Raw genomic sequence first — 12,251 nt, 5'->3', positions numbered from 1 at the left:
CTGGTATTGTGGAGGCACCTGCATTCTGGCAACCTAGGCAGAATCTCTTAGCCTAACTGATTTGCTGATTGTCTTCTAGCGGAAAGTATCAAACATTTAAAATACAATTTTAAAAGAGTGAATGAATTGAGTAGAGGTGGAGACAGTTCTGATAGTGTCTTGCTATCCTCTCATCCCTGCTCTGCAGAAGCACCTGGCCTGTCCGAATGCTCTTCAGCTCTATGGAAGGCTAGTCTGTGCTCCTACAGGACAAGAAGGTCACCCAGAATATACTCACAGGCTATGCGCACGGAGGCCTTCCTGCTCTTGGAGGTCCCCAGGTGGCTCCACGCCACACACTGGCACCAGTAGTCCTCGGGCCCATGGAAGTCCTCTACCTGCTGCCTGGTGACGTTGATAAACACCTCCCGGACCTTCAGGCCTGCAGAGGAGATAGAACCAATCCACTGAGGCTGGTGTATTTCTCAAACGGAGAGTTAAGCCCAGCCCAACCTCTTTCTGTTAATTAAGCCATTCTGTTTTTAATCAAGGTGAAGTTTTAATTACTTTGACAATAATATATTACTGCTAATTAAATTCCAAAGGCTGAACAGGCTAGAAAGAACAAGTGTCAAGTATCATCAGCCAATGTGGTTCCCATACAATAGAATCATTTTCACAGTACCTTGACACCATGCTTTTTGTCTTCTTTTTTAGGTCTTATAAATATTTTTTGTTCTTTTGTTTGCTTTTTCTTAAATTTTTATTGGAGTATAGTTGATGTACAATGTTGTGTTAGTTTCTGCTGTACAGTAAAGTGAATCAGGTATACACATACATACATCCACTCTTTTTAAAATTCGTTTCCAATATAGGTCATTACAGAGTACGGAGAAGAGTTCCCTGTGCTCTACAGTAGGTCCTTATTAGTTACCTATTTATATATAGTAGCGTGTATATGTCAATCCCAATCTCCCAATTTATCCCTCCCCACCGCTTCCCCCCTCTTTGTCTTTCTTGGTGTAAAATCTACCATGAAGAAAGTAGCACCAAATTAATTTCTGGGATTCTAGAGGCTCCCACCCCTGGGTATGGCAGCAGGAGAGGGTCACTCCAGACGTGTGGCTTAGAATAACGAGAGGACAGCGAACACGCGTGGGGGGGGTGAACGGCTGGGGATCCAAGGAAAAGCCAAAACTCCAGAGAAGAAATGGGATGCAGACAAGCTGAACTAAGTTGGTCTTGAACGCTTGAAAACCCTGGAAGGTCCCTGGAGCAACAGAATGAGGTGGTGAAGAAAAGAGAAGCTTTCACAGAAAGAGGGGTTAAGGCTACACCTGGGAAATGAGATAAAAATGGACAAGGTCAGTGTCTTAGTTTAACTACTATATCTTTGCATTCCCACCTGATAGTTAAAAAATTTGCCTGGTGTTTCTTACTGAGGAGTTTGAGTTTCTTGCAAACCTCCAGCCATGGACGATCAGCCTTTCCTTCTTTGGGAGGGATAACCACCTCACATAAAGTGCCAAGGAGGAAAGGACGCCCTCCTCAACAGCATCCGTTAAATCACCACAAACAGGGGAGCAGCTTTTGTAATCAGCATGCTCTCCCCAGCTAATGGGTATCTGCCGAGGCTGTGCCCCGCCCTGAGACAGGCAGCACGGGAGAAGGAGGCGATGCTTAGTGAACTCCACTAAGTGCCCAGCATCGTGCTAAGCCTTTAGCCTATTCACTCTTTGCATTTCCGCAGTGCCCTGACGCAGCAGAGGCTACTGTATCCCCACTTTACAGAAAAGAGAACTGACTTAGAGAGTCATTTGTCAATAATCACACAGCCTGTAAATAGAAGATCCAGGGTTTGAAGCTAGATCTCTTTTACACCCAAACCAGCACTTTGCACAGGTCCCTCATAAAAATTCGACTCTGTCCTCATACTTTGGGTACTTATACATAATTATGGAAATAAGACTAATGCATGAAACATTGAAGGAAAAATTAGGTGCATAACTGATTTTTCCTTTACGTTCAAAAGGAATTCAGGGGACAGAACCATCAGTATAGTCAAAAGGATCCAGGGACTCTTGGTGGAGGAGGTGAAATGTAATTATATCCTGGGTGCTGGTAGGATTTAAAGAACAAGAACGGAGGCGGATTAGTCAGGGAAACATTCCCCTCTACCCAATCAATAACACGTTATTTATAGTGTGTGAAGAGTCCTGAAAGTCATCTCCTACGTCGAATAGGAAAGAAGCCTTAGAGGGGTTTTTATTGTTATTGTTGTGGCTGCTTTTTAAAATTTGCACTTAAATAAAAGAGGGAATGAGAGGACCAGGAGAAAGTGGAGCTGGCAAGTGAAGGGAAAGGGAAAAGGAAGTAAGATTACAAAAAAGCATGTGAGGACAGAAAGCAGACTGGAGCGTGTCACCCATACTGGACATTTTAAAGTTAGGCTGCATAAACAAAAGTAAGGAACTAGGCTGTAGACAAGAGGACTTGGTTTATATTTCACAGCTTTGATTTGAGACAAATGGTGGACGATCTACTTTGAATAGTGCAAGAGAGGAGAGAAAACCCTAAATCGGCGCATCCAGGTTCCAGGTGGAGTAACTTTGATATGTCTGAGCTCCCCTGTCATGTGATGGGGAGACCTAAGAAGCAAAATACACCAATCATGTGGGAATCAGGTCTCACTGAAGAAGCATGATAAGCTTAGAAGGTCAGAAATGTGTTCAAGCTAATGTGGAATTTATATATATATATATATATATATATATATATATATATACATACACACACAACTTATACATGTGTGTATACATGTGTGTGTATATATGTATTATTTTTTTACTTTCTCCATCTTATAATATCTAAACCCATCAGCTTTCTCTAGGCTGCAAATGAAGATAAACACTATCTCAAAATGGTTCAAGGTCACCATATTCATAAAGCACAGAGTCCCCCATCCAAACCTTAAAATGTGCTATGATCTAATCTAGGCATCACGGTGTTTTAAGGGGTACATGGGGCCTGTTTTAATGAGCTAAGGTAAGACACTCAAACAAAAATGCGCATCATGAAAGAATCAGTTTACACTCACAGATCCCCAGAAACAAGAGGCAAAGCACCCAGGGCCGCACGGGGAAGCACGAGGGTCAGGAGGCGGGGGGGGGCAGGGGGGAATGTGGGCAAGAGCCTTTATTGTGGTTTCCACAGGAAGGAATCAGAGAGGCAGGGTAAAAAGATTTAGAGTTGGCAAGTTTGCATCATTTCAGTGGGCTCTGGGACAGAAGAGCTGTCCCTGCTTGTCTGGGACTGGGTTAGGGCAGGGGGATATGGGTCAGCAGTGTAAGAGCTTGATGAAAGAAGTGGTTGGGGATAAAGCTCTGGATCGGTTGGTTTGCATATGGAAGGCATGCTCTTGGGCCAGTCGTTTGCTATCTCTAGGAATTAGCCAGCCCTGGGCATGGCAGTCCGTCCAGGGTCAGCAAGACGCTAAGATGTCAGAGCATCAAATACAAACACTTGAAAACACGGTTATTATACATGGAACAACCACACAATTATTTTGGAAAGCGTAACAGTGGGCCACAGACCCCCCACCACGAAGGTCAAAACTGATCTCACCCCATTCATGTCAGGAAGTCTGGCAGCCTCTCATTCAGACTAAACACAGCTGAAAGGAAAATGCTGAAGTCACGATTTCAGCATTACGATGGCTCCGTCTCAAGTCCCTCACAGAGGTTCCCCATGGGTTTGGAGAAGGAGAATGAATGAGTATCAACCAAGTATTATCCAAACACAGTGTAGTTTGCTTCAGGTAGCATCAGCGTATCAGGTTTCTTTAAAAGGCCACAAGTGACTTCACTACCCTCCCCCACCCCGCCACCGCCATCTTCCCCCCCCCCCAAATAGTATAGTGTCTCCCTGGATTAGGCCTTTTTCTTCTAACGTGAGGTCTTTAGCCTTGTCAAACCATCCCCTCTAGGAATACCTTGGGGAAATCATGAATATTTTGTCTCTATTATACTTTTCTCCACTATAACAAATAACTATTGATTAAAATAAAAATTTTAAATAGTATATTCTCTTGCAAATCTTCACTATTGCTCTCTCTAGTGATGTATTATATATATGCATAAATATATATACATGTAAAAATGTATATGTGTGTGTGTGTGTACACACACACACACACACACACACACACGAGAAACCACACCTGAGAAACATCCATTTAAAACGGCTCTATGGGCTTCCCTGGTGGCGCAGTGGTTGAGAGTCCGCCTGCCGATGCAGGAGACATGGGTTCGTGCCCTGGTCCGGGAAGATCCCACGTGCCGCGGAGCAACTAAGCCCGTGAGCCATGGCCGCTGAGCCTGTGCGTCCGGAGCCTGTGCTCCGCAACGGGAGAGGCCACAACAGTGAGAGGCCCGCGTACCGCAAAAATAATAATAATAATAAAACGGCCCTATTTCAGGACACCTCCACCCACCCTCCTGCACTGAAGTTCATCCAACAGTGTTACAGAGAAAACCATCTATTTCTCCATCTCAAGAGATGGCACCTAACTTATTCATAGGAAATGCTACAGGGGAACAAAAATCCCAGGCAAATAGAAGATGGCATCTCATAAATAAGACTAGCATTGTACCTGATAACTTGTGTAAGTAACAGGCACGGAAAAGTCCAACCCTTTAAATTATTGTGCGATTATAACTATCAGCCTTTGTTATGGAGGAGAGTCCTACAGAAGATAAAAATATGACTCTGGAACTGAAATGCTAACAAGCTTTCTACGCTGTGGATGGTTGAGTTGCAGAGAGACGAAGGTTGGCAACGGATGAATAATTGCTCTGCATGTACTAAACATAACAGAGCAGCACAGAACTTCATCATTTGTCAGCTTTATTTGTTTAAATGAGAAAAATGCTGACAGCGGTTATTGCTATAATCCCCTTATTTATCAGGTAGGAAACACTAGTTACTCTTAGCAGGTCTAATCTTGTTGGGAGAGTAAAAGGGAATTTTCAAACTAATTGAAGGTATAGGTTCCACTGTTCAAAGAAGAGAAATATGGAAGAAAGGAGGGAGGAAATGGAGAGAGAAAAAGGATGAAAATTATTTATTGCTGGTCAACTTCCAATAAAAGGGATCTACTCCTAACTTATTCTGTAGAAAAGAAAAGAGTTCTGGAATAGAACTTACTATTCAGCACCCTGCCAACTGCAGACAGTGCCTACTAACAGCTGTCCCCCTGCCTTTGATCTACTGCTTATCATCACACTTCTACAGAGCTCATCAGCAGCGTCCTGCTGTGGTCATTGCTGCCAACCAGTTCTCAGATACACCACCCGTCACAACTTGACGTCCAGTCTTTGGAAGTTCTCTGTAGTAGGATACTCGGCTTACTAAAGTAAATAACTAGATCCAAGAAAAAAGAGGAGAATCCCTTTTCCTCCTGTCACAGTCCCAAACCACACCAAAGCGGTAAGAGGCCAGCAGACTAGGCTTTGGTGCATTGTTTTCTAATCCTAGTCACCGTGCCCGTCTCCCTGGACCATTTTAGCCCAGTGTTACACTGACTCCGTGCCTGGTTTTTTTTTTTTTGCACTGTGATGTTTCATGATTGAGGATTAACCCAGAGAATGATTCTACGTAATCAGCTTCCCCAGACAAAGACCCAAAGAACTATTGTAATACAACTTCATGAGTAGCAATGGGGCCTTGCTCAATTTGGGGAGAGAGAAAAAAAAAAATCAAACAGCCCATGAAAAGCATCTCCTATTCGAGAGCCTTCTCTAAGAGACCGTCATCTCCTTAGGTATCTCAGTACCCCTGATGCCTGGATTTGGCTCTGAGATAGGCCCATCTTACTCTACTGTTTCCTAAGAAGACAGCAAACAGTTCACTCAGCTGGAAGAAGTGAGTCCACCACTTACATAAGGAGATGTTTTTCATTTGTCTCTTACTAGCCCAGGTTTAGAGCCCAGAAAATAGGCTTGAACAAGAAGTTCCCCCATATTTTGAATAACATATTATCATTACTGATTATTATACCATTTGTATGGCCCTTTACTTTTATTCATGTCATCACATACATTATCTTATGTCATCTTAAAACCATGCTATTATTATTATAATTATTATTTCACTGCAGTTTCCATATCAAAGGAAATGGATCAAAGATGTCATACAGTTTACAACATATATTATTTATTATTTTCAAAAAGTTGTATTGAGTGCCTCATATGTGCTTGCCATCTTGCCAGGTGTTGAAGATACTGTGACGAAGTAAATGATCAAGATTCCTGTCCTCAAGGAGCTTGCAGGCTAGATGAGGAGACACTTCAACCTGTCCCAGTGTGATGTGACAGTTGCTACAAGATCACACAAGAGGGGCTTCTAACCTCTCCACAGCATCACCAAAAGCTTCTGGGAATGGCTGCCATTCTACCTTTGACCTGAAGGCTCTGTCCTCACCCCAGTATTTAGCTCAGTGTCTAGGGCAAGGCTCTGGTAAAGACACATGAATCTGAACCATATTCGGAGTTTTAAAACTTTGAGATACAAGAAACCTTTTCAGGGAACTGTGCCTCCATTTCTTGGGGGACCTTAGATGTCTTCAAGCCAACATGCTACCGAAAGTAGCAAATTAAATGTAGATAATTAAAAGGCAGAACCATATTTCATTTTACTGGCATATGCTTATTAATTAGGGCTAAATGTCTTTTGCCACTTCATCCTAGCAACAAGATTAAGATGTATTTTGATGAAAAAAATAGCCCTCCTTTGAAAGTGCACAATGTCTAATGAATGCTCTTTAGTTTCCCCTGGACAATAACCACCCCACATATTCCTCAGAAGCACTGCAAGTTCAGTCTTAAGTACAGGAACTAAGAATACACCCAAGCTCTCCAGTTTCGTCCTCACCGGAGATTAAAATTAATCAGCACAGAGAGGTCTGGCAGAGGAAAGCAAATTAACTGGGTAGTGTTGTCTGATAACAGAGAGAAGCGCAACTCAAAACGCAGACGTGGAGAGGGGAGGGTTAGTTAGAGGACACCATCCACTGAATGACTCACTCGGACCTCATACTTACAACCTCACTCATGATTTCCACACTCATGATTTCCAACCTTGCTGCCCCAATCAATGGCTTTCCGTTCCTGCGGTCACTAAAACTACCTCCTGTTAGTAGATCATCCCCTGAGATCAGGGCATACATCCTACCAATTCTATCCCCCATGGCGATACCAGGGGCTCTGAGAATAACAAAGACGAAATGTAAACTGAGGGAGTAAACCACAGGCAAATAAAATGTCATTCTATGAAAGACAATGATTTACCTGTTAATAGTACTAGCCCCTTTATCTTTTTGAAACTGTAAAAGTTCATAATTTTCTATTTGTTTTTGGAAGCATAATCACCAGCCACTTACCCCATTTTTAAAAACAATGCAGTTTTATATTTATCATTTTGAAGGCTAACCTTGATAGTGCACTTGCTATACACCAGACCCTGAGCAAGCTATGTCATGTGTATTAGGTTCTACGACCCCTGTTATCGTTCCATGGGGTAGATATACTTGTAACTGCCATTTTATACATGGGAAAACCGAGGTGAAAGGATGCTAAGGAACGTATCTACCTTAAAAAGCCTGTAAATGGAGAGCCAGATCTCAAAAATGGAAGTATCATCTTGTACTAATATCCATGCTCTTAATCACCAGACCGTCTTTTTTTTTTTAATATCCTTATAATTCTCACTTCATATTAGGAAAAAAAAAAACATTTAAAATGTTGTATGAACAGAAAAGACTATAAAAAAGTCCAAAGACACTCTTCAAGAGTTTAGGGTTTAGAACAAATCTCTGGCCAATATCAGGAAGTCACTAAATTGCACAAAACGGTTAGCTGCCTTCTATCTCTGCTATGAATGAAATGATAGTAAATCGTCTCTCTCTCTTTGTAGGAAAGGCTTCAATCAGACACATGGTCTTCATGCTCTGTCACAAGTTTCTGGAAGGAATTCATAATATTTTCCTGAAAACCTTTTTAGACTATATGTCAGTCCTCTCTAAGCAGCCGAGTGATGCACAGGATGAAATCTGGGGTGGGGTCAGAGAACGCTTCTATAGTTGTGGGTTTTAAACCCCCAACTCTCAATGGAACACTTCAGAGATGGATTACTGCTGTGTTCTGTGGTCTCAAATATATGCTTCCCAAACACACCTTGGTGATTTTTGAGTCTCCGAAGGTAACTTCAAATTAATGGTTTTCTGGAGGATACTATATTCACATCACCAGCAGAGCAAAGTTCTTAGATACAAACTTTAAAGATTTAATACACTTTTTATTCTACTCTTCTCCCTTTTCTCAACACAATCCACTAACCTTTTCTTCCCAGAGAGTGACTCCAGTTGTTTAAGGAAATCACACACAATGAAATCCCTGAAATGATACTCTTTAAGAAGAAGAGACTTTTCCCATAACACATTGAAATACGCATTATTTCATTCATTAGACTTTGGTATCTCCAAGGTAGAATAAAAACCATGGAGCCTTGTTAAGGGAACTCCGTTTTTATTGAACAGTAAAGAAGTGGTTTCGCTTATTGATAACTCAAGCTTCTCACAGGCTACATTATCCTGATTGTCAAGGATGGGTTTTGCTGGTTGTTGCTGTTTGTGTGAGTGTGTGCGTGTGTGTGCGTGTGTGTGTGTGTGTGTGCGCGCGTATGTGCGTGTGCGCGCATTACTGAACAATCCACCCCTTTCTCAGGGCCATGATTCCTGAATTGGGATTGCCTCTCAACTCCAGATGTTAACAGGAAAAATACAAGGAAGAAGACTTCCCATATTTCCAAATGAAATGAGGCAGAACAAATGAAAGAGGATCGCTCGCCTTGTGCAGAGAACTAAAAGTGTACATTACTAAGAGGTATAGCCGTGTCGGTGCCAACACAGTAACTCACGTCAAATAAATTGTGCTTTCTGCAGGAAAGAACTCTAGCTCTGGGTTTTCCAAGCTAAATTACATGAAAACATACAATCCTTTTTCTTCTTATTTGAACTGTTAGATGACACGGCCAAATTGCCAGAAAGACCAAAGGCACTTTGCAGCCTTTAACAACTGAAAGGACTTATTGTTCCAATTTGGAAATACAAAAGATTCTGTGTCAACTCCCAGCACTCCCGGGTCCTATGCATTTCCCATTAGTTCTGTGAAGAAAGAAAACCTATAAGTAAAAAGAATCAAAGTTCTCTAGGATTTTAGAAATAGAGACCATGTTGGCCAAAGATATTGAAGCAGTTATTTTCAACTTCTTAAAAGAGCATGGAACATTCTCTACCTCTGGTCAAACGTGGTCCCATTATCCTTGGTCTTTCGGTATCCTTCACTCCCACTGGACTGGCAGGAATTATTTTTCAGACCCCATCAAAAGCCATTAAGGCTGCAACGGTAGTTAATCCCTATACTCCAGCTCCAGCTGAAGAACCCAGGGGAAGTAATGCATCTATTTTTCAATACCTGAGGCCATTTCGTTTCCAACCTTAATTACACTTATACATTAGTTTTGGGTCTAATATCTCCACTCATCTTGCTCCAGTTTCCACTTTTCCACTATTACTACAGAGCTTAGGAAACATAATTGCAGTGTGTGGCAGACAGTGATTTTCATTAACCACACAGAAGAAAAACAGTTTTAGGGAGAGACATTTCCTATTGATTCAGTCAAAATGACTTGGAAGAAACAGTTGTGCTTATTAAATTCTTTTCCAAAAGGTAGCTGTTAAAATTCTTTCTCAACAGCTTGTTTTTTAAATCGGTGTATAATCTCTTCAGATTTTGTCATTTATGATTTTTTTTGTTCTTCCCAGTTCCTTTGAAATTTGAGACTTTTATTGGTCTTATTTTATTTTTTTAAAGGAAGCAAAGAGGGGAGTCTTACATGAAGGCAAAGAATGTAATCAAGCTGCTATCTGCAAGACATGGAGCTGCCCAGCAATGCTAAGGGAATTAAAAGGGAGAAGCAATAACAAAACAGAATGCTGTGAAATTACAAGAGGGTAGACTGTTAAATTGGCCTGCAATACTTTTCAAGAGGTCTTTAAATGAGAACAGATATAGGATTTTCTAGCAGTGGTATAAAAAAATAGTTGATCATTTTTCAATGTTCTTCCTATCTTTTATTTGGAGCAGTGTACCCTAAGGGGTTCTGCTATTTTAAGTTCATTACTGGGCAAAATCTAGGGCAGCAATGTCTGAGGATAAAACACACAGCCCCATGGAGCCACTAGTATTTGAGTCCCTCTCCGGTTGGACTAACTGAATATAAGAGACATAAACCGGGCTGCCCTGGTGGCGCAGTGGTTGAGAGTCCGCCTGCCGATGCAGGGGACGCGGGTTCGTGCCCCGGTCCGGGAGGATCCCAGGTGCCGCGGAGCGGCTGGGCCCGTGAGCCACGGCCGCTGAGCCTGCGCTCCGCAACGGGAGAGGCCACAACAGTGAGAGGCCCACGTATTGCAAAAAAAAAAAAAAAAAAAAACAAGAGACATTAAACCTTTCATATTCTACCATTGTTCTACAGGCGTTTGCTCCTATGGGAAACGCTGTTTCCTTTGCTGCTCTCTTCCAAAATGTCGTGTCTTCTTACAAGGCTTCCTGCCAAGTTAAGTGAGATAGCTATTGTTTGTGACTTACTCTCCAACACCAGGTCAATTCACCTAGGTCTCTCCAAAATCCCAATCTTGGGAGCACAGAAGCAGAAACTTTCCTGGCACCAAGATTCAATTTCTCTTCTTCTTTTGCTTTGATTTTGCCAAATCCCTCTTTAAAGAAGGAAACTATACCTGGAATCCTGGAAATGTCTCCATATCTTTGGTAGTTATAAACTTTAACAGGGCCAGAAACACAACACAGAATAAGGGATTGGCCCTTAGAGAGATGGCTGAAACGGTCAGGAATAAAGAAACTCCAATGGAACAATATTGGATTATATACTTGGGAAATTAAACACTAAACAGATTCATGATAGGAAATACTAAGCCAGGTGCTGAAACCCACCCTTATGTCAGTAAGGGAGTTTGTCAATATTTTGACTGGGAAAGAGACCACAGGAATAAGTATGTAAAGGTGGCTTACAGTGTCAGGAAATGTATCTAAAGTGAAGATCAGGAGACCTGGGTTCTAGAAAGAGCTATACCATGAATACTTGTATCTCCTGGAACCTTTTATTTCATGAATAAAATATGGCTGTTAGGTTTCCCACTGAGATCCCTTCCCATTCTCACACTTCGATTCCTAAATTCTAAGCATGCTTTTGGTCTGAAGAACAGCATCTCTAAAACAAGTACTTTGGGTTTTTTCCTCATACTAGTTCCAAAGTGGAATGGATAGGGAATTGTGATAAGATTTTAGGTGCTTCTCTACCTTTTGATGCATTCATACTACAAACACAAATCAGCTCAGAACTGCATAATGCTTAAATATGTTTAGTTCTTTGCTTCCTTCTTCATTGATTCCTAAGCAGAGCCAGGGTAATTCCTGAAGATCTTTATGAAATGATTTTCTCCTTTTGCTTTGGGACACAACATACCCTGCTTACTTCTTTGTTGGCTGCTGATGTTCCTCTTTACTGACCCTTAGGGAGGTGTGCCGCCTCTAGTTCCATTTTCTTGTCATATTACCCATTCTCTCTTGACAACCCCTCCACGTCCATGGCTTCATTCTTTATTGATGATTACCTAATCTACTTTTCTATCTCTGAACTCTACCAAGTTCCAGATCTACAACTCTTCATTATATCCCATAAGTATTTCAAGTGCAGTTTGCCCAAACAATGATCTTAGACTTTTCTCCTTGCTAATATGATTACTAATATTAACTGCATTACCCTTTTGCTTCTGTTAAAAGATGAGTTTTTGTTTCTCCATTCATTCATTTATTCATTCAGCTATTAAGTCTGATTTGTTGAAGTGTTTCTCACACCAGATATCTAGTTCTTATTTCTGTGGCCATTGCTCGAGAAGCAGACCTTACTTTCTCAACTGAATTATCCCAGTCTCCTAACTTCCCCATTCCTACTTCTCCTTACCATTCCAAAGTCTTCTGCTAGATTCATCTTCTGAAGCATAGCTTCAAAGTCACTGCATTCCCATGTGTCAATATAATCAACCCCCACCATTAGCAAAATATCCATAAAATTAATTAAAAGACTCCTTGCTCTGATATTTGAGGTCTTTTATGCCACTGATTGAGCTGTTTTCCAGC

At 41.5% G+C, this 12,251-nt stretch overlaps 1 protein-coding gene across 9 annotated transcripts in view; it reads right to left on the bottom strand.

Annotated features, from left to right (window-relative positions):
- The window catches only part of UNC5D (unc-5 netrin receptor D), a 567,718-nt gene that overhangs the window by 227,540 nt on the left and 327,927 nt on the right, over positions 1-12,251 (bottom strand). For all 9 annotated transcript variants that reach the window (XM_067022440.1, XM_059049202.2, XM_067022443.1 and 6 more), the window contains exon 3: positions 278-421. In XM_067022440.1, the coding sequence (XP_066878541.1) occupies positions 278-421 (144 nt within the window). The remainder of the gene's footprint in view (positions 1-277; positions 422-12,251) is intronic.

Source organism: Kogia breviceps, chromosome 20 (genome assembly GCF_026419965.1).
Source record: "Kogia breviceps isolate mKogBre1 chromosome 20, mKogBre1 haplotype 1, whole genome shotgun sequence".
NCBI lineage: Eukaryota > Metazoa > Chordata > Mammalia > Artiodactyla > Physeteridae > Kogia > Kogia breviceps.
The sequence above is the reverse complement of the archived record's forward strand: the minus strand, read 5'-3'. Positions and strand labels throughout refer to the sequence as shown.